This window comes from Molothrus aeneus, chromosome 9, assembly GCF_037042795.1.
Source record: "Molothrus aeneus isolate 106 chromosome 9, BPBGC_Maene_1.0, whole genome shotgun sequence".
Lineage (NCBI taxonomy): Eukaryota > Metazoa > Chordata > Aves > Passeriformes > Icteridae > Molothrus > Molothrus aeneus.
In genome coordinates this window covers 4,362,378-4,387,471 of record NC_089654.1, presented here as the reverse complement: position 1 = coordinate 4,387,471, position 25,094 = coordinate 4,362,378, and the positions used below count along the sequence as shown (strand labels likewise).

At 42.3% G+C, this 25,094-nt stretch overlaps 1 protein-coding gene across 15 annotated transcripts in view; it reads right to left on the bottom strand.

The window, feature by feature from the left end:
* Positions 1-25,094, bottom strand: part of DAB1 (DAB adaptor protein 1) — a 414,794-nt gene that overhangs the window by 9,399 nt on the left and 380,301 nt on the right. For 9 of the 15 annotated variants that reach the window (XR_010784065.1, XM_066555483.1, XM_066555486.1 and 6 more), the window contains 8 exons: positions 24,059-24,124; positions 19,569-19,628; positions 10,702-10,758; positions 7,868-7,930; positions 6,626-6,734; positions 4,388-4,936; positions 3,449-3,576; positions 2,448-2,546 (listed from right to left, as the gene is read on the bottom strand). Coding sequence is in view for 13 of the 15 variants with exons in the window: in XM_066555483.1 (XP_066411580.1) it covers positions 2,463-2,546; positions 3,449-3,576; positions 4,388-4,936; positions 6,626-6,734; positions 7,868-7,930; positions 10,702-10,758; positions 19,569-19,628; positions 24,059-24,124 (1,116 nt within the window). In the remaining 2 variants the exon portion in view is untranslated. The remainder of the gene's footprint in view (positions 1-2,447; positions 2,547-3,448; positions 3,577-4,387; positions 4,937-6,625; positions 6,735-7,867; positions 7,931-10,701; positions 10,759-19,568; positions 19,629-24,058; positions 24,125-25,094) is intronic. The other 6 variants (XM_066555491.1, XM_066555492.1, XM_066555493.1 and 3 more) reach the window with 6 other exon arrangements.

Below are 25,094 nucleotides of genomic sequence, written 5' to 3'. Positions count from 1 at the left end.
AAAATGCCACATTTACCTACTAAGAGCTCATAGCTATTTCTGGAAGGGCTACTTCCAGAAACAGCTGCTTCTGGAAGGATGAGGATTTTGAGAGCTGAAGTGGAAGATTGCAAAAGGAAGAGAGGAAAAATAAGAGAAAAGAAGATAGTAACTAGATAATAATTTAGAGTATCAGAAGGAATCAAGAAACCAAATTGCTGTGGTACCTTGAAAGATCAGGGTACAAAAAACCAGGCAGGTGGATATTCTGAATACATCAAGATAAATAAAGACATGGTATGGGCAGAGCTGATTTCAGAGATCTGGGAACAGACAGATTTGACATTTCTGCACACAATGCTCTCCTGAGAGGTCCATTCAGCTGAGTTGTTACTGTGCAGTTCTTGGGTAAGAACCACGTTCTAAAGAGCGAAGTAATCTCCCATCTAAGCCACAAAAGTGGCTTTTATGCAGACTGTGATTCTTCTGCACGACATGTTTCTCCCCATTTAAGTATCTCTCCAAATGCAGACTCAATACACAACTCCCCAGTAAGTCCTGAATTGATAATTTTCCATGGGGATTAGACTTCCCGTCGCTCTGACGACACCAGGCTTCAGAATTAGCTGGGCTGGCCTTGGGAAGTGGATTTCCTACACAATGCTGCTGAATGCCTCTGCACACAGGCACAATGATATTAGTGGAACTTCACTGGAGAGAGGCTTTCTTGTTTTGTTCAGCTTCCTGTTCCTGCCTACAGCTCTCAGGAATTAATGTAATACAATAATCAGGAACGTTAGTTAACGTTTCCCAGCATATATTTCAGGGAATTATACATATTTGATGTGAGGCTCTACAGGGATTAACTAAAAATGCAGCAAAACCATATGCAACCACTGGTAATACAGTGTCCTGGTAGCTCTGAATTGCAGAACCACCCTGACTGAGATAAACCATCATAAATAGATGTATGTGGGTTTCCAGAGTGTGGGACTCAGATAAAGGGCAAATCCTCTTTCATGATGTAGGGAAGAACTCTTGGAGTGGCCTGAAGCTGGGATAGCTGGGGATGTCAGTGCTGGCCAAGGTCAGGCAAAGGCACAGCCAAATTATCAAGTGGCACCATCCATCTGCAGCAGCAGCTCTCACTGGAGTAAAAAATGAATGTTCTTGCTGGAGCAGCTCATCCCAGCTTGACTTTCTCCTCACACTGTCACTCCTGGACTCAAGGAGACACAAAGCTTAATGCTACTTTTGCTGCAGCCCCAGGAGCTGAGCATGGGTGAAGCTACAGAAGGGGGAAATGCCCTCTCACAGCACCACATGTTGTTAAGAGAGAACCTCATTGTTCCCAAGTGGATCAAAGCTAAGTTACTGTAAGGTTTTTTAAAATCATATTTAATGCACAAAGTAAACTGACTCCTAATGAAACTATTAATTTGGAGCTAAAAAACTGAGGATGGTAAGTCACTGGCAAACCCAGTGGAATTTCTGTACAAAAATGGGAAGGGTTCTCCCACTGCTCTGGATTTGCTCCAGGAGCTCTGTGCTGGAGCACAGAAGCCGTATCAGATCACGTATTTGGGCAATACCAAACAGGAGTGGCAGACGGGGAGAAGATAATGAAACATATTCTTCAAACAGCAACACTAGAGAGTATTTGGATGGAATAACAACGCTCAGCACTCATAAAACTTCGTAGCTTCAATGTTTTTTTGGCAAAATATATTCACTGTATTGAAACAAATCACAGAGCATTCACAGGCAGCCACATTTTCTACGTGTTCTGTAACACAAAGGATGAACAGATCTTCTTTCCCGTCTGTCTGGGTTTAAATGACTTACACTGATGAATAATTTTTAAAACATCAGTATGCCAATGGTAATATGAATGATGATAATTTTCAGATGTTTTTAATTTGCAGTTGGAGATAAAAATACACAAACCCATTTCAATATTTTTTACATGCAGATAATAAACGTGCTTCTTCTACTGATTATCCCATTGATTTAGGGTAGAGACATTCATGTATCATTACATAATTTTATTTAATGATTGTTATGTCTATGGGTAAGATGTCTTATTCCATTTAATATGTTACATCTGACTGAAGGCAAGGGTGGCTCTGATAAAAAAAATGCTCTGCCTAATATGTTGTTAATAATGGCTCAGTTTCCCTATTTGCCCTCAGAATTTGAACACAAAGTAAAATACGTCTACATTTCTTTCAAGCATGCAGGCAGCTGAAACACACATATTTGCATAAGCTGCAACACTCAGTGAATGGCAAAAGCCATGCAAACCACCAAGCACGAGGAATACACTGCGGAGGATGGAGAGGAAAAACGGAAGAGATGAAAAGGAAAAAAAAATAAATAAACCATGCATCCATGAAAGCAATGGCAGGCACTGGTGGAAGAGTAAGTGAACACCTCAAGGTGTAGAGAAAAAAAGGACAGATACCTACCCCAACCTGTGCTATCTAGCTACCGACCTGTGGACTTATAGTATCACCAGTTGGCTCACCAAAGGGATCACTGTTGGAGGAGGCCTGAGACCCATCAGGCTAGAATACAAGAACATAACACCTTTTTTTCTCAACAATAGAAAGTGAAAAGTCAACACGAGGTTATTTTCATGCTGTGGGCATAACAAGTACATCCTATCTCATGAAAACCAGAGAGTGAGGCCTCGCCGCTCTCCAAAGCCATAGCGGTTTCCTACAGCTGCTGCAGGCACCAAAGGACCTCACCAGTTCCTGCTGGAGCCCAGGCAGGAGCTGCCACAGACTTCAGAAGGTACTGGATCAGGCCAACCAGAACTGCAAAAGGCCCTGAAAGCCATGTGAAACAGAGAGAGTCCAAGCTTGGGTTATTTTGCACTTTTTGTTGTACCGACCCCCTCTTGCCTTTGGCTCACTCGGGCTCCTCCCTCCCTAAGACACCTGGTGCTTGACAGTCATTGCTTGGATAACATTTCTTGCTTTGGTCCATAAAGGCAAAGAAATCACATACTGAGGGCCAGAACACTGAGGAACGTAGTTAGGCAAGCAACTGGGATGCAAGAATGTGCAAGACAACACCAACCATCATCTTTTAACACACAAACTCTCACATCTTTCTCTGCAGCCTCAGCATATTTGTTGTTTTACCCCAAACTTCCTTACCACGAGAAAAGTGACTGCTGGTGTGCTAAAGAGGAGATTGGATACATCTAACATGTACAGCCCTACATGTGAACTCTGAGTTTGGTTCCTTGTATGCAGGGTTAGTGCACATCAGCAGAAATGCTGTGCTATCAGCTGTCAAACCCAAAGCAGGATGGGAATTCTGGCTGCAGCTCCCCCACAAGCACCACCCAGCCCTACTGGAAAAGTTGTTTCTGACACTACAGAACAACATTTAATCAGCTTTTATCTTTTCTAGTTAAAGGAGATGACGAAAATTTAGAAACCTTCTTGCTACTCACAGCCTCTGGCTCCTCACTTTTGCTTGGGCTTTCAAACCCCTCTTCAAAGAGGTCATCTGCAGCAGGGTCACTCGTATGAGATGCTGATGATTTGGATGGAGAACTCTGTCTGGGTGCAGGGGTGGGAGCTAAACAAGGATTAAGGCAACAGCAACAATTATTCTGCTGATTTCTTCAAAAAGACACAAAATTTGCTCACGCTTTTACATCTCTCAACTTTCACCACCCCCAAGGATCATTCTCTAACAAGGAGCTGCAGGAGGCAAATTTGGGCATGGTTGTCATTATCAATCCCATGTGTTTGATTTCATTTGGCAGCTTCCAATTAAGTTTGGCTGCATCTGGCCTATGTCCTCATGAAGGTGGGAGACACCACTACATTACATTAGAATGTGTGAGTCACCTGTCCTGTGGCAGGTAAGTGAAACAGGCCTCTGACTGACCCCTGGTCAATCTCCTGAATTCGTATTTTCAGCAATCTGCTGAAAAGAGAAAATCCCCATTGCCATGCTATGAACACCATAAGCTTATTTTACAGCTCTCCAATGAATTTCCCTAGGTGTCCAATATGTCAAGCTACTAAAATAAATACCCATCCCTTAATTTCTGAGAAGTATGGATGGGACATAAGTGAAACCAGTTATAGGGTTGAATGCCATGGGCTTCTGCCAACCAGCCTGCATGTTCCCATCACAAAACAAATATTACAACATTTAATTTTAGAAATTAAATTTCAGACTGTAGCTGTCTGGGCTGTTCATTTCTATGACCTCTGAAATTCCTCTATGGTATTTTACTTTATGGCCACAACACATTTCTTAAGCCAGAGCATGCATGAAGGTTCTCAGTATCTGGGCTGGAATTTCAAAACAGACAGAAGTGCTTTGAGGAGCAGTCATGTCTGAGGAAAGGGATGGCTGAAAGCACATAAATACTCACGTGAATTTGTAGATGGTGTCGTGGAAGTCACAGGAGTCAAATTTAACTGAGAGATGTCAAAGTCATCACAATCATCTGCTTCCTGTGCCATCCCAACTTTGTTAAAGTAACTTGAGAAGGCCTCTGAGGTACAACTGAGGGAAGGCTGATCTGGTTTTCTTGATGGCACTGGTGGAGGCTGAGCCATCTGGAAATCTTTAAACATTTCTTTTCCCATTTTCTGTCTGGGCCTGTCTGTCTGCGGGCTCGATCTGTTGGAATCGCTCGTGGGTGGGACGGTGGCTATAGGAGCAATGGTACCTTGAAACATGGCTGCTTGTAAAGGCAAAACAGTTTGTGTTGGCATGAAGGCAGTGGGCTGGAACTGGCCAGCCACGGATGGCCACGGCTGCTGGGTGGGAGGGAAGATGCCGGGCTGGCCCCACGCGATGGGCTGTCCTCCCTGCATCACCTGAGCGACTGGAGGCTGGGCACCCATGGCCAACTGCTGCTGAACAAGCGGTTGCTGTCCCCAGAAGGAGGGCAGGACAGCTCCCATGGCAACATAACCTTTGGGGAATAAAGAGAGCAGGAGGGGGGGAACAAAGGGGATGGAAGGTTTCAGTGGCGCCGTGGAGAGCGCGCGGGAAGAGCGACGCAGTAAATCAGAAACGTGCAGAGCTGCAGCACGCTTGGAGAGAAAACTGAGAACACTGAATCCACATCACTACACAAGTGCTCACACTCAGAACCACAGCCTGGTGGACTCTGCAAGGCAATCATCTCAAATTGCATCATAATGCCACTGCTACTACTAATAATAATAAAAAAATCCAACCCAGATGATTCCAGATTAAAACCCTCACACTTGGTTATTACCCAATTACTTGAGAACATCAAAAAGATCTTGAGCTTCTGCTGCACTAAATACCTATTAACAACAAACTGCTTCAGGTATTAGACTAACATAACCCCTCCAGCTGAGGAGGAAATTAATGATTAAAACCAAAATTATAATTGCTTCCTGTCAGACCTGAAGCCTCCTTTAAAGCTTCCAAGAGTTTGACTTGTAGGAATTATAGGATCAGGGGCTTTTTTATTTACAACAACAACGAAGTGCTCTGAAACTAAAACTCCTGGAAAACATTTTACAAATTAAACTACCTAACATAATTATGTTCCACTGATACAAGTACTGTGCTTTTTACAGTTATGCTGTTTCACATTTAAATTCAATACTTACCACTAATACTTTGCATAATGTAACTTCTCTCTCAATTTTAATACTGCTACAGCTTTAAAACTCTGTTTCCAACCTGAGTGTTTCCCCAGTCCTCCTGTACCTTCTCCTCTTTGCTTTATTTCTAGGCTGTTTTGTAATCACAAACATAAGGGTGGCTGCTCTATTGTATAGGGAAAAGCCCAAAAGTCAAATAAGGAATTGAATTTTGAGAGACCCAGCTCCTGAGTGATAGAAGGAGCAGTAGCTCAGATACATTTCTGTTCCAACAGATATCCAGGATGGTTTCTCCAGATGATCTCACCCCCATTGTGATCCCATCCCAGCAGAGAAGAAGAAGGATACTGTTCCATCTGACATTATCCCCAAACACTTCCCTGCCCCTGCAACCTGCCTGAGGTGCAGTGGCTGATCTGGTGCCATCAGAGGAAGCAACCAATTAGAAAGTCACTGCTCAGTGATTCAAGGCACTCCTCCTCCCCCTCATCCTCCTTTCCTGTCCTAAGTGGGGCTGGGAGCCCTGGGAGAGATCAGCCATCCAACCAGAGTGTCTGTGCAGAATGCACCCAGCTTTTGAGTTCTGAGCACTCTGAGGAACCCAGGGAAGTCCAGAGGACATTCCAGAATTTGACAAAGTGGAATATCCTTGGAGTGCAATCAAATTCTCAGCCTCTGTTTACTAGAGACAACAGAGGATATTCACTGCTGCCACAGAACCCCCAAAATTTAAACTAAATGCTGTTTCCTCTCTTGCTCCTGTACCTAGAAGTTCTCTTATCCAGATGACTGAACTATGCTTGAACTCCCAGTGACTTTTTTGGCTTCTGCTTCAAAAACTGTAGGCAAATTCAAACTAATGTACTCCCTGCTTGCTTTGCCTTGCCCTGAAGCACAGACCTCAAAAGCCTTCCCCACTTCCACCCTGCTAAAATCAATGCCCCAAGTACTGAAATGCAAACCAGAGCTGGGCATTGATCCCCAAATCCGATTCCAGACTTTAATTCCAGTGCATTCCTTACCTGAGGGTACGGCAGCAGTGCTGAAAGGTACAGAACCAAACATGTCTGTACTAGCAGGGAGTGACTGGGATGAAGATGGGATAAAGGCATCACCTGGAGTAGCAGGAGTCTGCAGGGAGACAGGCAGAAAACACAAAGGTGAGATATCAGCTGCAGCTTCTGCTGTCACATCACCTGGAGCTCTAAAAATCCAGGTTTGGAGAGAAGAACGAGAAAGAAGAATGAATGGGAAGATGTAGAAGGAAAGAAGGAATAGAAATAAAAGTATTGGAATTTGCTGGGGATGGGAGAAAAAAAAAGAAATTAAGAAACTTTATATCAGAGGGAAAATAATTAAGGTGAAATTTGCCTGGAATACATCACAACTAGAATACTGACATAATTTCTTTCTCCAGAACATACAGACTTGTGATTTTAGATGTTAGGTGACAAAAGGGAAAGTGACCAAGGCATTAACTTTTAAGTTATTATTAACAGTTAAGGTAAATTAAATATCTACAGGATTTATGGAAAACTGAATAAATATTGCTTCTAATTAACCATCAGGACCAGAATCATAGGTCTACATTAAAGAAGAAGCCAAATCCAATTGAGTAAGCTGAGGATGAGCAGAAAGGGCTTTGAACATTTAGTCCCAGACATGATCCAGAATATACTGGAGATCTGAGGCTCCTGACCTCACAGCACCTGAATTTTCTCAATATATTCACACTTCCCTACAGCTTAATGCAAGGCTCTAAAGCCTTATATGAAATTTTTTTGTTATCTTATAATGCTGAAAAACATGTTGAGTGATTATTTTTGCCCTTAAAAGACATCCAGCCCTTTCTCTCTCTCTGTGTGTCTTTACTTCCCTCCTTTAAGAGCAGTTCTGGGATCTGTGCTTGGTGGATCCAGAGACATGAAATACGAGGCTGTAACTGCATCTTCTGCAGGGCAGTGAGAGTGCAGTGCAGCATTTCCCCCTGACAAACACAGGGAAGCAGATCTGCAGCTCGGGTTGCACCCTATGTGACACTTAACACCAGAGCAAAAAAATAAAAATCAAAGGTATTTTTGCACATTGTTGTGAAGCAGGGACTGCACGTTCAATTTACTTCACTTTTATTTTCCTGAAACCTAAAAACTACTTTGAAATCCTCCCCACTGGAATGGCTGAGGACACAAATTGTAAATGTGCTCAATAAATGTGCTGAAAACGGCAGGCAGGAAAAACACAGTGCAGTTTCCCTGGGTACTCACTGGGGGAGAGGTTACATCAGGAGGAGTGGACATGTCCCCAAAAAGCTCTAGTTGGGTAACAGCCTGTAAAAGAAAAAAAAAATAAATCCATTTATCTTTTGAGGAGAAGAAATTATGAGTTAAGTAGCTACAACTTGTAAAGTTATCTGATAACAGCAAACAAGATAAACCTCCCCAAAGTCCTGCAGGCTTCAACTGTGAAGTCTCACATGGAGGAAGCACATAGGCTCAAGCTGTGGGATTTTAATATTGCTAATGGACCCAAACAGCCAACCACTCACTCAAAAACAATTCTGTAGGAAATTCTCCAAAGTGAAAAAAAAAATGAATAAAACACGAAACAACCATCCAGAACAGGACCGGATGCATTACTGCTCTGCCTTTAACATCAGTGAGCTCCAAGAACGATTTATGGCCAGTCCTTTTCCCTGGCTCCTCTTCTAAACCCTCACTTGGAGGTCTTACAGCATGGCAGCAGCACATGGAGTGCCAGCAGGACACAGAAGGGAAGGGCTTTTAAAGTGCTGCCTGATTTCCCCTTGCCCATGGGACAGGTGTGACCTGGATAAGTGGACTTGAAGGAGGATGCACAACTGGGTTATCGCAAGTTTGTGGCTGTACATTTAATTCTTGTTAGAAATATTTCCTTGGGACGCCCTTCACTGGGAGCTCAAAACAGGTCACCCATGCAGGCCTGGCTAACTGGACCAGAAGAAAAAACACACTTTATTATAAGAAGCAACTGGAGTGGCTGCATAATCAAAGCTCCTTCACGTGTTCTAGAGCAACTTTACTCCCACCCACCTGCACATGAGTTCAGCTGGAGTTCAGGGATGTTAAAGCACAGACCCCTCAGAGCTCTGCAGGAAACCTAAACCCCATCCATCACCTTTATCAGGGTGGTTATACTGGAAATCTTTGATGAGAACCCAGAACTTTTTCTTCTCACTACCTTTCTCACTGGTGTTCCCAGTATCACACCCACAAGATGTGGGAAGGCACAATTCTCATTATGAACAAGACTTAATGCAAATCTTAGTTTAGCTCATTGAATCTCCTCCTCATCTTAGGCACATAAACCTTGGATCCTGCTGTCACACAGACAGGTTTGACATTCAGTTGAGTCTTGTCCTGCAAAAGCAGCCCCTGAATGCTTTGGACAGTAACCAGACTGGCAGGTCAGGCTTTACAGCCTTCCAAGAGACCAAGATCACCCCAAGAATTTTTCCTGCCTTTAACCTTCCATTAAAAAATATCCCTTAAGGAGTAAGACTACACATATCAATAGTTTATACATTTTTTTTTTCAATCCACTCTCTATTCCCACACATAAAAGCAACACCACAATCAGTTAGAACTGGAATTTGTCTGAGCAGCTCTGCTGATTCTCAGCTTCATGTCATGATGTACCCAGGAATTATCTCACATATTCTCCCATCATGTTTTATATTAAGAAGATCACATTGCTTTGGTGCTATGACAATGCATTTTCTTCTTATAGGCTTAGATATCCCTTTAAGTATCTGCATGGAAATGCAGAAGGGAAAAAGAGGGAAAGCTACCTTTTCTTCAGGGTACACCAATTCTAATACTCTGTAGGAAAATACTGCCAGGAATAGCTTTTGGAAAAAAACCCCAAACAAGCTACAAACCCAGCCTAAGTCCCTTCTGCAGTGTGCACAAACACATCAGGCAAGGGTTGTTAAAATGCCCAGGAAAGTGGGAATAATGACAACAGCAGCACTCATTGGGAAATCACTTCAAGCCTCCTGTAGGCACTCCTGACTCAAGAGGTGTCAGGTGACACTGAAATACTCCAAGAGCCACTTTCTTCTCACTCTCCAAACTGCTTGTTCAGCAGCACCCCAAACCTGCCCTTCTCCTGCCCCCCTCAGGAACTACTCACTGTTTGCTCCCAAGGAACATTTGTGTCCTTTCCATGAGCAAAAGGGAGCAGATGAGCAAGCCAGGGAGGATGGGGAAGGGCATGGTACACACAGCTGTGTGCAAAGTTATACTTTTTTCTTATTTTTTTTGTGGAAAAATAATGTAGGTTTCACAGGAATACTGGAAATTGATAGTCAGTATAGTTTTGAACTCTGGATTATATGACATGCATCTGAAAGGTGGTAACTCAGATCCCAGTGCCTCCATACTCCTGGATAATGGGAATAGTAATATTTTTCAGAGTGCTTCAAGGTGATGGATCTTTGGGTATTCTTCACAGATATAATTCTGTGAAAGCTCTGCAGACACATTTCTAAACAGGCAGCTGGAGAGAGTGATAGGAAAGTCAACAGCACTTTGTTATAATAAACCCTCACTCACGATATTCCCCAGGAAAAAGAAATACATTTACAGAGGAATTATTTTTTTACAGAATATCACCCTCATATACAACAGGAGCTACAGAACCACATCAGAGAATGTAAACACAAATTCAGTGGGAACACAACACCTTCATTTACTGGCAGGAGCTTTAAACAGCAACCCTTGGAGGTGTATTTTAACGTCCCAAATGGTTCAGGAGTCTTTTTTCTCCTTCTTCAGTTTTCAGCCTGAATAAATGAATGCATCTTCTCTGACACAGAGCTGCCTTTATCTACTTGCAGCACACGAGATCCTGGACACCAAGCACTTATCTTTTATTTCTGTGATTTCACTGTCACTACAGAACTGATTTCACCCCTTATGCCTCATTAAGATTATTCACATCTGATATTAGCTACGTTCCAGTGAAGTTAATCCCAAGCTGAACATTTTCCAATTGCATTACTCCTATAGATGATTTCAGCTATATTTCCTTAGAGTATTTTTTAGTGTCACAACCTTACCTGAGTGACTGAAACAAGATTTTCATCAATGTCCAGCAATAAGTTTCCATTCTCCAGCTGTAAAGCATGATTTATGAAATGAGATGAATGATTTATGAAAATGACATGAATTTCTGAGCATGAAAATGATAACCTCCATAATTATTGACTTCAGCATTGAAATGAAAACCCTTTCCATCTTGCTGTGAGCACAGATCTGAAATCAGGCAGTGAAAACAGTGAGTATGAATGCTGCTGGGATGTGGGGCAAACATACACTTCATTTCTGCTAAATCTCATCTTCTGGTGTATAAAGCAATTTTATCACTTGTGACACACCTATTTATTTTCCTAAATATTTATTAATTCAGCAGTAAGCATACCCAGTGAGCTCTGATCCTGCTTACATTAATGGAACTTTTCCCTGGCTTGGTGAAAGAAGGGATTTAACATCCTCAGGGGAAAAAGAATGATTGAGTTTTGGATGACAAAAGCTCTAAAATCAAGTATCTTCAGAAAAAAACACACATTTCTCTAACTAGGGAAACTATAACATCATCAATGTAAACATAATTAAGATAATTATTTTCTCTTCATAGCAATTTTGAAAATTACATGAGTCAATTCACATTATATTTAAATCTATAGTTCGTATGTAAATATATGTGGGGATATACTGCCCTCACATCTGTACATATCTGAATCCATTCATACACTTAGCACATATTATCACTTCAGAAGGCTAAATTTCAGGTAACATTTAGTGTAGTGTTGGAGACTTCATTTCTGCAGACACAAACAACAGCAGGCTGTGAAAATCAAGTCTAAGATGACTGAGAAGCTTCATACAGGTTACCAGACAGTAATTCCATGTCACTTAAAAAATCTCACAAACAGCCTAGAATGTTTTCCCCCTCTCCCCATCTCATCACAGAGCTGAAGAAAACAGAAAATAAAAAAAGAGTGGAAAAGGCAAAACCAAAGTACCATAATGTCACTGTGCACAATCAGGAACAGATACAGTCCTGCACCTTCCTGGAGCTGACCCCGTGTTCCCCCAGCTCCAGGGGAGGAAAGTGTGAGAAAAGCCATGTCTATTTGCTCAAAGAACTCCAGAGACTTTGAGAACACTCTTCAAATGACAGCAGAATGCTTTTCAGAGTTCTGGCCAGCAGTTCATCACTGTGTGCTCTGACAGCCGCCTTGTTTGCCCCCCACCCTCCAGCACCAGAAGCCTGGAGAGATGCTCCAGCTCCTGGTCTTTCTCCAGGTGAGGATTCCTGCAGAGAGTGGTGCAAAAGCTTGGTTTAATTCTCCCAAAAGGCGAGGTGTTGGATGTGAAACCCCCTCCAGCTGAGCCAGCAGGAGCTCACCAGCCCCTCAGGAGCAGGCTGGGGCGGAGGAGGGACAATTAATCCTTGTAGCCCAGTGACATTAATCCTGTCATGAAAGCTCCATCTCCCTATACAGGCAGGTGAGGTATCCTGTAAATCTTTCAAACACAGAATATGTAAATCTGGTCCTTAAAGCAGCAGCACCACTGCAAGCCTGGAGCAGTTTGAAACCACTCCAAGCCTATTGCAGAATTCCTCATGATGCTTTTTACTATTCACTAAAAAATAACTTATTATCCAGAAGCTGGAGAAAACTCCAGAGTGCACAAGCAATAGTAATCACAGAATACCCTGAGCTGGAAAATACCCATAAGGGTAAGAGACAAGTGAGCTGCAGCTTTCATAAACCACATAAAACTGATCCACTCCAGTACTCCCTCTGATCACCAAGTCCTCTGAAAAACATCTTTTCTAAGCAATGCAGAAGCTCAGAATTCAAAAGGGAAATCTAAAAGAGGGCTCTTGTGCTCACATGAGTGTGAAGCACCTTCTTCTTTTACTCCCATACACATATCAAGACAGAATACCCAACTTCTGCTACTCGGTCTGTTTTTCACCAGCAGCAAGGGATCCACGCTGACATATGGCAGGAGAAAACCTGCCTAATACTGCTGTACTTTTGCAAACAAGATGATAAAAGTAGCATCTCACAAAACGTGGTTTTGTAATCTCAGAGAATGGAGCAAAGATGGTGCTTAAAAGCATGAAAAAACCCCATGGTAATTAACTTGTACTCTGCTACACAGCTCAACAAGAAAAAAGAGTAAGAAAGATACTAAATATAGTAAATAAGCAGCAATTAGTAATTAACCTTTAAGCTGGGTATTATCCACTCAACTCCTTTAAGGAAGCAGAGGGGTTTACATTTGGTTTCTTGCACTCAGGGTGAATGCTACACCACACAGCCCAGCAGACCAAAGAGGAGTCACCCACCACAGCCTCTCTGCATCTCCAATTCCCTGCTTCTGACATGGATTTTACACGGAAGTCTAATGACAAGTCAAACGGTTGGTCAAACTAAAGATTTCCCATCTTATTTGAGTTGAACATGTAAAGATTTGGCTATGATAAATAACTTTTCTGATGGTTCAAACGGTTTTTGCAGCTCAGCAAAGCCCCAGTTGTTTGCACCTTACACCACAACTGTTGATATTGCTACAAGCTCCACGAGCTGCAAACAGCTTGCTAATTAACCACAATTCATTCTGAAAAAACCAATTAGAACCACAGTGAAGGAGCATGTGAGCATCATGACTAAACCCATCATCAGTCAAACCACGTCTGGTAGGTTGAGACATCCCAAAAACACCCCACAGACATTGTTTTCCTGTAAAACTACTGCTGAATTAATGAAGTGGCATGGGAACTCAACAAAGAATTGCTCAATTACTTCCCAATTAAAAAGAATACACAGAAGAATGTGTGTCAAGAAAAAAATTGTCAATGTTTTTGCAATCTTCAGCTTCCTGCAGATCCCAAAGATCCTCAAATGCCATGAACTTTCCCAGTTACAGACTGCTGTCACCATCCCAGATTTACAGAGGTACAGCTGAGCACAACCCTTTCATTTTAAGGCTGCTGTCAACATTTCATTGAGGAATCAAGAATGGCTTGGGGTGGAAGGGACCTTAAAGCTCATCCAGTTCCACCCCTGCCATGAGCAGGGACATTTTTCCACCAGATCAGGCTGCTCAGAGCCCCATCCAGCCTGGCCTTGAACACTTCCAGTGGTGGAGGCAATTCCCAACCAGTGCAGGTTATGTCAGCAACATGAGCTGCCATGAAACCACTGATGGATTTTTACCCCAAATCCAGGCATTTTGGGCATCTGACACTGCACAGGGTAAAAATCCATGGGACCTGGGAATTCTCCTGTTTAAAGTTCCTCTTTTCAGTTTGACAGGGTAATTCTGAATTAGTGATCATGACCATTTTCCTTCAGGGAATTCTCCTGAAGACATAAACCCAAGTCCTGGGTGTGAGGTACCCAATTACAGGGCAGCCTTGAGCTTCACTGCATTCCCAACTGTCCAGTTTCCTTTGTTTGGTGACTGGGAAGGCCTGGATGTGCTGGTTAAATGTCCTGTTAGTCAATCCTGCACAGCTGAAGAATTGGGACTGTGGGATATAATTGACATCCCAGATTACTGAGGCATGTTGAGGGAATTGAATTGCTCCACTGTTGCTCGATAGCTTCCCTTAAATTAAGGAACTCTTCATATGATCAAAACAGATGCTTACTCATCTGTTTATTTTCTCTTCATTTGCAGGGAACTTAATTCTGAATTCCCTGTATACTTGGGGTATTTACTCTTATAGGAAATAGTATTTAAAATGCTTCAATTACCACTTTTCTCTGACAGAGTCTAATAAATCAAGAGACCACCAGAGTGACTCCAGCTTGGAGCCAGGCCCACACTGCTCCCAGGCTACACATTCCCAAGATAATGAAATTCCCAGGCACAGAGGGTGCTGGTGAACACATGAAAGAACTTCATCACTTTAGGTTGATGACGCTATAAACTGGGAAGATTAGGGAGGAGGACCTGGATTTTGCTTCCTCTGCCATTGAACTTTTTATTAAGGAATTAACCAGAAAATATCCCAGAAAAGATAACTTAAGAAAAAAAAAAACAAAACCAAAAACTGGTTGGATGGGGCTTGGAGCAACCTGGTCTAGTGAAAGCTGTTCCTGCTGAAACAGATCTTTAAGGTCACCTCCAATCCAAATCCTTTTATGATTTTCATTCTATGATTCTGCCTAAAAAACAAAGGCCCACCAAATCATCAATCCAGGCCACAAGACATTGTCCCAACAAACTAATACATTTCCCAGTTTTGCAGCAAGTACCTGTACCTGTTAAAAATGCACGTCCCACACTGCGTTATTAAACCTCACACATGGGGTTTAATTGGGTGTGACTAAGTCAGGACATTTGAACACAGGTGTCTCTTTCAGCAAATGTAAATAAAACCGGACAGTTTTCCCAGCACAGATGGCCAGAGACCAGGACTATGCACTCCCTTTCTCATCTCTGAGAATCTGATCCTGGAAGTCTGACTGGAGGCTGAAGTCAACATCACCAGCCTGCGAGCTGTTTCTGCAAAGCCACTGCAGGACAGTCGGGATGGGCGGGGACGAGAGATCTCTGAGGCCAGGTCATGGAACCTGGGGTTTATTGCAGAGGGCCTGGGGGCAGGGGCCTTTTGGAACTTGGGGTTTATTGCAGAGGGCCTGGGGGCAGGGGCCTGCTGGGAGCTGCCAGGCACAGCTGGAGCAGGGCCCAGAGAAGAGAGGTAGAGAGGATGAGAGGGTAAGAGTGAGAGGGGTAAGGGAGTAAAAAAGGTAAGAGAGTAAAAAGGGTAAGAGCGTAAAAAGGTAAGAGAGTAAAAGGGTAAGAGAGTAAAAAGAGAGTAAAAGGGTAAGAGCATAAAAGGGTAAGAGAGTAAAAGGGTAAGAGAGTGAGGTTCCCATTACAATACAATAAATCTTCTTCTGTGTTGAATATTCTAATTCTCTCTAACCAATCTAGTACAAGATACAAATCCTATAACATTTACATACAGCCTATAAGAATCCTTACATTACCATCCTGTGTTACATTTTAAACCCTAAAAACTCCTCTTTGGACCCCTTCTGCTGAGCTAGTAGGGTTTGCTCTGACCCTTGGACCTGTCTGCAAGCAGAAGGAATTGTTTCATCAAAAGAGGGATTACCTTCAGTCCAGCCACACCATTGTTTTCCAGTTGTTCAGTAACTGAGGGATCTCAAAGCTTGCTTCCATTTCAATCTCGCTTATAGTTTTCATATTCTCAAAATCTTTTGCCAGGCAATCATATTTATAAGGCTTTCCTGTTTCATCTTCCCCAACAAGCCACATCTGGGAGAAGCCAGATGTGGGAGTGGCACTGCAATCCCAGCCAGAATCAAAGCTGAGCTTTCCCAGACACACCAGAACCACCAGGCAGGTCTTGTGGCTTCTAAACCCGAGCGTGCTCAGGTCCAGCTTCATCTGCTCCTCCCACACCATGTCCTAAGACAGTGGAATTCCTCCCTTGTGCTCCAGCCTGGTTTGATATTCCACACATCTGGCACCAGCCCAATGCCTGCCTGCACTGTGAGGCAGCACCTCTGATGCCTTGGATCTTTACACAGCAGAGAGATGAGCTGTTTGAAAGCCTTCATGAAATTGTTAAGCAGAGAGTTTAGACATTTTGATGGGGAGAGAAGGTTTTATTGTGACGTGACTGACAGTCTCTGTGAAGGGTATTTTACAGTCTGACTCTTTTTACTAAAAACACCGTGACAGGTAGAACTTGATGTGGATGTTTAATGGGGAGACGAAGGGAAATTATGACAAAAAGAGATCATTAAACATTTTCCTTTTTTTAGAACAGTTAATTTCACACACAGAACTAGAATTTCTAAGTGGAGCATGCACCACTTAACTAAAGAATTTAGGGTAAGCCTGCTTTCTTTGTCGTGATGTCTACTCTCAGTGAATGGGGAATGGGAGAATTGGTCCAAGGACAGAGCAGACAGAAAATAAGAATGAATTCAAGAAATGTGAGTTAATACAGAGGAAGGGAGAGGTACTGGGAGGGAATTCCAGGGAAAGTGTGTGTCTGAAGCTCAGCTGCACACCCAGCAGAGGAAAACCATGGGAGAGCAGTATTTGCTGGGAAGGGATGCAGCAGAGAGGTGGGGAAACACCAGAATTACATTGAGTAAGCAATCTTTCCATCCCAATGTCAGAGCAGTGACTTGGCAAGCAGCCACTGCTGATAATTGAGTTCAGTGGGTCTGTTCCAATCCCGGGATGAGGCTCATTCCTTTCTGCCTCATTTGCTCCGTATTTACATTATTTGATATCAGAGATCATGAGGAGCCAGGCCATAAAGCACTTTGACACCTGCTGACAAACGGCCTCACACAATGGCACAGAATTGTTAAGTACATGAACACACAATTTTGAACTCTCCTGATCCTCCCTGGCACCACCAGGGAGATGCTTCACACCTTCTGCCTCAGTGGGATCCCATCTCCATGGAGAAATATTTGCCCAAGTGGTTGTGGTGCCTTAGGAAGCTGTACCTTACTGAAAATCAGTGTGAATTACACTGCCCAGTTTCAAAGCAGCCTCTGAATTGGGGATTCTGCCCTCAAGCCTCTACACTGTGCTGGATCTCAACCCCAGCTAAGCTGAATGTTTAGAAGCCATCATAGCTGCAGGCCATTTAAAATTCATCTGCAGCCACAAAAGAACCACATGCAGTTGTACATTTGTTTCCATCCGAGAGGGACACAGATGGAAGGAATTTCACAGCATCAGAGAATCACCGAATGGTTTGGGCAGGAAGGGGCCTTAAAGATCAATTCATCCCAACCCCCTGCCATAGGCAGGGAATTCTCCCATGGGAGCAGGTTGGTCCAAGGCCAATCCAACCAGAGAAGTGGCCAATTGTCCCCACTGGCTACAGAGAGATGAGGCTGGAGGACACCTGGATGACCACTTCGATAACCCTCACTTTTCTGTTCAGAGACTAAACCTGCCTGGGAACCAGAGGAAAACAATTCCAAGATGGAAACTCCATCTCTGCTAAGGGTCTGTGGGCAATTCAGCCTAAATCCAACCAAAACTTGCTGCATTCTGATTAAGAGCTGAATGTATCGTCAGCAGAGAGAATTCATGGTGCCTGAAACCCATCAGGAGCCACAAAAAAGTTCCTCACTTCATTCATCCATTATGAAATTACTGAAAGCAAGACCTCCTAATAAAGGAAATGTCCTTACATGTTTAAAGCAGGTACATGAGCTTGATTATTTGCCCTCAGATTGAATTTTAGAGGTTTATATAATAATGACAGCTATAAATTGAAAACAAAATTATAGCAAGAGTCTCAATGACAGAGAGTCTCACGTGTGGAAGGGTGAGCAATAAATCAGATGGGCAGTGGAATATTAAATTGCTAATTTTAAGAGCTATTGCTGTTTTTTTTTTTTCTTTTAATACATACTAATATAAAAAGGTGAAACAGGATCTCAGCTACCTCGCTCTTCCTCTTCTCCTTTTCTTCATTAATTAATGTACAGAAGTTGATTAGAGAAAAAGCTTTAATCCCTTTAAATTTAACCATGAACTAGCAAAAAAAAAAAAAAAAGAGGTGCAACCAGCTTTATGGAGATGGCAGATTAAATGTATTTGATGATTACAGAGTAGGTTCCATGAGTCTTCTATCTCATATCTGCTATTTACAGGACAGAGTAGTACCAGAGTGTCTGCAGATGTGATTGCAAGCACTGCACACCCAGCCACACTGCAACAACCTAAATTACACACTGTACGTTGAGTGAAATTGAAGCACCACTGAAGGGATAATAAGAGAGTCACAGGAAAAGCAGAGCAGAAAAATTGTACCACTGAACTATACGAAAAACTACATGAAAAGTAAGTGAAAAATAACTGCTACTCCATGCCCACAAATACCTCAATCAGTGATGCAAGGTGAGTTATTTCACCAGATTTTTGCAGGCAACATGAAGACGCCTCCCTGCTCCTACTGGCTCATGGTGAAATATTTCTGGCAGGGTTTGTTTGTTTGGTTGTGCAAAGCCCAGAAGTGTCACAGTCCAGGTCCCCACCCAGATCCTTCATAGCATTTTTCTTTTTTTATTCCACATCTTGGTTGCTGTGCAAATCACCACATCCTGGTGCAAAAAAGTCTCCTTCTCTTGAACACAGGCATCTTCCCCATGCTTCTCCCACTACAATTCTGAAATTCTTTTCCTTGGTTTTTCTCCACTCTCACACAGATCCTCAGAAATACTATTTTTTTTGAGTAACCAAAGCAATCCAACAATTTCTTGAGGCATTTATAGCACAGATTTATATAGAACAGCATAACCCACTCTTCAGCAAACACACACCTTGTTCTAAGGCATCTGTCACTTCTCTGAAACACTTGTTACCATTCTTTGCATATTTTGGGAATAAATGCTTCACCATTTCAAAATGCCAATGCACAGACTGGGAATGGTGTTTTTTGGCTACAAGAGCATATCACTCCTATTTTTTTAATATTTTCCTGCCCAAGCAAGGTACAGGACAGAAAAAAACTGAGTTGAATTAAGCTTAGTTTCTCGTATACTTAGAGCACTACAGAAATAATACACATTTGGGTACCAGAGGAACCTTTCTAAACCAGGCAGCACCTCAGGCATTAACAGGCAGAAGGTTTGCTGTCAACTCCTAACCACAAATGACACATTCAGAAATGGTGACTTGCCTAAAAATGAGTGAGAAAAGACAGAAAGGAGATTCAAGCAATGAATGAGATGGATGTAAGTGACATCACAGTCCCCACTAACCCATAATGTATCACTGACAAAAGTCACACCATGAGGAATGTATCAAATGTTACAGACAATAATAAAAGCCACAGAAGCTAAAACCCACATTTCCTGTGCTGTATATAAATAGGGGAGATACTTACACTTACAGGTTGACTTTTTGGCACATCATAAACACCTTCCTTCTTTTGGCTGGTAGGAACCTGCAACAGGAAAGGAAAACTGAGGTCACCACAAAAGCAGCTTGGATGAAAAACTGCAAAGAGCAACTGCTATTTATGCACAGGGTGTACCTAAATGAGTAGTTTATTTAATACTAATTTTTAGTATTAATGAAATCGAGGATGGTTCCCTTCTTATCCAAGTAGGACCATTAATGGAGAAAATACTGAAGAAATAAAACACCTATCTGAATAACTTTACAGCCCAGCAGAGTTCAGAAAGGAGATTTCTATTCTCAGATAATTCTGGTTACATGAAGTCCAGGTGTACTTCACGCTTAGGATCTTCTTCCTACTTAAATGGTTGTTTTTCCCTTTAACTTGGGGGTTAGAGATGTGCAATGGAAGTTATGGTCAGGTGAGTTCATCATCTCCCCAGAGACACAGAGCAGAGTTACCAAGGTGAGGGTAAGAGCTGTTTTTACCTTCTGTCAGATTTCTTCCTCACAATTCATTTGATCTTTAAAAAGAGTCCTAATACTGCAGTGATGGGGGCTTGTGGCTGCTCTCTGAAATATTTGGTCAAAATGCTGCAATTTTCCTAATGAATTAAGGCCTCTTGAAACCTGACACAGGAGAGATGGGCAGGGGATAATGCACTTAAAACTTTGTGTGAGCCTTTATTGAGCCACCAGTCATGATTTATACTCAGGGGATTCATAACCTGCTCATGCAGACTCAGCTGCTTTGTAGTACTGGGCTGTGCTCACCCAAGGACCACTTGTTTGCATATTTATAATTTGTATAATTTGTGATTATATTTCCTTTCCTCCCCGGAAGCACAGAGTGTCCACTGAAAATGGCAAAAGCAAAAAGAACAGTTACCTGTTCTCATCAGTGGTGCTTTTCCACCAAACAAGGCACTCAGAGTTACATTTCAGACAACAATGAAACCTCACAGGTCAATGAGATGATATTGCAAATATGATAAAATTATGACCTTTTTGTTTTCTACGACAATAAGTATCTTAAGGTTCTGACACTACACTCAGACTGGTCTAGGAGAAGCTGAAGAAATGTTACTTATTCACTGAGATATGCTATCATTTATTATTCTGTATCATATTCTGTATAAAAACATCTCTCTACTGTTGTACAGCCTTCACAAGAAACTGTGTGTTCTTAACTTGGTGCACATTGAAGAGTTTGTCAGGAACTCTCAAAGAAACTGAATGAACTTTGTGGAAGATTTCTTCTATTCCTATCCTTGGCTTTCTCTGGCCACTTCCACCAAAGCCAGTACCACATTAGATATGTGAAACTGGTAAAAATTCAGTGCCATGGCAGTAGGAGTCTGGAAAGAGAGAGAGCTGGAGGTGACAGGGTGAGAGCAGGAAGCAGGAATGGTTGATTTAGGAAGTCACTGGAAAGCTGGGTCTTCACAAAAGGAGGGGAGATAAGGAAAGAGAAACTGTTTCTAAACTTTCATTAGTGTGAATTGTTTTCTGTTTTCTCCAAAATCTTTCCCTTTCAGCCATTCTCCTCTTCCTCCTTCCAACCTTTCTGTGAAGTCATCCCAATTTGCACCTAATCCAGACCTGACTGTGGACTGAGCATTTCCCTGCACTATCAACCCCTCTTTTTCTACTCCAGTTAATACTCAGAGAAGAGCTCCTTGCATCTCATATGAAGACAGAGGAACTTTCCTGAAAGCCGTTTCTCCCTCCCAACTCAGTGCTGCCTGACCTGCTGTCTTTTCTTGCTGTGCACCCCCACATTTGTTTGCATCTCAGCCTGCTCTGGGGGCTGCAAGGAATTGCTGTTTTTCCTTTGATTAGCAGCACCAGTAAGAGGTACCAGCTCTATTTCTGCTGTCAGTGCTGTCTCTGTGACAGGCTGTGAACCATCTGGATGTCTTTGCATCGTGTAGCAGTAAAAGCACCACAGTCCTAAACCCCCAATCTCAGATTGTCAGCTCCTCATGGAGCAGAACTTTCCTCTCCACAGAGACCAGGGCTGCCACACAAACACCAAACCACCTCCCAAAATCCCATCTCCACCTCTCCAGAACACCAGGCAGCAGAGGAGCTGCTATTAAGCAATCTGAGGGTTGGTATGTGCTCAGTGATTGAGTCCTTACCTAACAAATTATAACAACTTACACAGACAATATTAGAAAAGCAGACACAGACACTCTTTGGGGTAATATATCAAAGAAAGGTGACAGACAGAGAAAAGAATGCTTAAAAAGAAAGTTGTGACCTCTATTATGCTAAAAAGAAATAGAAATTGTCACTTTCTGCTCGTATCTTTTATCTGCAATTCCCCATGGGCTGGGAATCTCTTCCACCAAGGGAGAAGTGAATTTGTTGCATGCCAGCAAATGAAAAGCCAGAGCAGCACCAGCAGAAAGGTTTGGTGAGGCTGAAGCAAGGCTGTGTGAGGTTATTGAGCAGATATATGTTTAACAATCTCTGCTATGGGAAAGGCTTCACAGTAAATAATAGAAGCTGCCACAAATATGCATCAAATTTAAAAGGAAAAAAAAAAACCAACGAAAAACCAACCAATCAACCAAAAGCACCAAAAAATATAAAAGAAGATCTTTCTCAATTTTGTTTTTAACAGTAGCCTGACGATTGTGAGATTACCAAGATCTTGTAAGAGAAACAATTCTGCCAGCATCTGAGTGTAAAATCTGAGGTGTGGAGGCCCATATTTGTGGAGGCCAAGAGCTCAGGCAGCCCGTGGGAGCTGGGAAGCTCATGGCTATGGGCCAGTCTGCAGCTGGGACACCTCAGCATCCACCAGTTACAGAGAGACCAAAAAATGACTCTCCACTCCCCAGTTCAGCATTTGCTGTGCTCAGGTAGTAAACACAGAGGACAATGCTAGACTGTGAAGATCCAGAGTATGGCACATTAATCACAGGTGTTTTCTGTGACCACTGTGGGAGGAAACACTTCATCACATCCAGATGCCGTCAAATGAAGGCTTGAGCAATTCTCTGGTGACTTAGAGGACAGTAACAGCAGTACCCTGAGATGAGACAAGGTCTCACTACCTGCTTTTCACCTTCTATTTCCATTTTATGGAAAAGAAACTGCCCAAGGAGTCCTGCAGTTCTCTGGGCTACTCCTCAGAACACAGTTCCAACTTCTTCCCTACCCACAAATGACTGCTGGAAGATCTGCAAACACTGGGAGCAACAGTCCCATTTTGCCTCCTTCCACCTTCTAATTCTTTGAAGTGTCACTAAAAGCTCCACACTTTGATGAACAACAATCACCATTTTCCCCCCTCAAATCTAGTTCTCATGGGATTTTTGTTTCTAGCACAAACCTGACAACTAGACTAGCAATTTTTTAACATTTGCTGATAATAGTCAAACTTTCAACGCTGAAAATATTCAGCCTTAGGCAGACTCTCACCTTGAGTGAGAGCTTTGCATGTCTTGGTGTGGAGATGCAAAAAGCTGCATTTTTGAGTGTGCATGGTGCCAGGGGAGCAGCAGGGAGAAATTAAATTAATCTTATATTAATGACCTTCTGATGGCATCTCTAAGATGTTGTTTTCTAACATTTAACTTGTATTTCTCTTTCCCAATCAGCTTTTTATTTTAGCTTACAGCTACACTAGCATCTCATTTTTTCTATTATCTTCCCACATTTTCTCATTACTTAATGCTTTTCCTTTTTGTTCTATCCTTGCTCCTGCCTACCTTACAATCTTTTCCTATAAGCAGATCAACCTCTAGTCCAGCTGGATGAAATGCTTAATCACTGCTTGAAACTCCTTCCCCTGCACACTGAACAATTTCCTCGAATCACAATTTTCTCACAGCACACAAAGATCTCTGTCTATTCCTCAGATTTGCCTCTAGTATGTGATACAAAATGAATTACATTATATTTTAATAAACCTCGTACCGATCCCTTGAGGATAAATTGAACGACAAAAGATTATTTTATATTGCTTTCAATGCAGCTTTTTGTCAGTGTGAAGAATGTGAGCTTGGGCTTTAACATAACATATGCACTCTGAAAATAGTTTCCCTGGTCTGGGGGGGATATCTCTTGAGAGCTCTGAGGTTTTGCTCAGTTATTTCCTTGGTTAGACAAGAGAAACAAGAGCAGCACCACGGAAATTTCTAGGAATTGCTTGCACGGCCTGCCAACGAAACATCTTCGGCATGTTTCTCAGAATAGGTGTAAAAAATTTCAAAAAAATTAACAGAAAAAAAAAGAGAATCTCCATTTATCACCTCATATGGTGTACTCAAAAGTTTGTGAGTCGACAAAGTTAATATCAATTCGCAGAAGCCGATATGACAAACAACAGAAAAATCACATTGTGACTGGGCAGATAATGTCACCAGAATGAAATGCCAAGACAGTTTTGGTGATGGATGAAAACTACGAGCTATGAGCTATGTATGAGATGCACTTTCAGCGAGGGGAGAGGTTTTATACCTGATAAATGTTTTCCTCCGTTTCAGGCTCACGGATGGGCTCGTGTCCAGCCTCAAACACAATGTACTATGGCAGCAGCGCCAGAGAGGGACAGTCAGAGATGAAACAGAAGGGAAAAAGGCCGTTTGGAATTCCACGTCAAAACAAAGGCAGGCATTAAAGAAACAACTTCAAAGCACAGGCTGGCAGCAGGACAACTGGTTTGTTGGGAAGCACCAGGATAGGCTGTTTCATATTTCATGAACAGGCCTAAAACTCCTCTTAATGATCATTAGAGCAACTCTCTAATTCCTCCTCGCCAGGGAGACTGCCTGTGGCCCAGTATTAATTTTCTGAAGGCAACGTGAATTTTGCCTCTTTTACATAATAGCAATTATTTCCACATATACTTATTGTCTATGAATAAAAGTGCTAAATCCAAGCTGGGAGAATGGGCTGGTGTGCGTGGCACAGGCCACGTGGCAAAAGGCTGGCACAACACTTTTTCATTTTCAGGTTCTTGCTTTATTGTGAAGAGTACAGAACAAAACTTCTGACATTATAATAGCTGAACAGTAATTTAGGGCATCCTGACTCTTATCATCTTCCTTGCTGCACCTTAGGCACTGTTCAATATTCACTAATGGTTGAATTGGATCCTTTCAGTGTGACTCCCACTGATATGCCTAAGTGGAAGAACACAGAATCCCCAGGAAAAAAAAAAGTAAACTATCACATATTTTGCTTCAGCACAAAAACATGAGAATGAAATTACATCTTTTTCTTCTTCACACTCAGCAGGGTATTGGACATGAATATATCGACACATTTCTGATAATCATCTTTGCTCCCAGACATTTTTCTTGGATGGAGCAGGACTTAAATTTCAGATCTATTATTAAATCGTAGCTGAAACACCAACAAGGGAGTGTGTTACAACATCAATGCTACTGTTGGGGTTTTTTTCCCCAAATATTCACCCTCTGAATTAATTCTGGCTCCACAGAAAACAAAATGTCAACTTATAACTATGAGGACAAGATGCCACCTTCCCTAA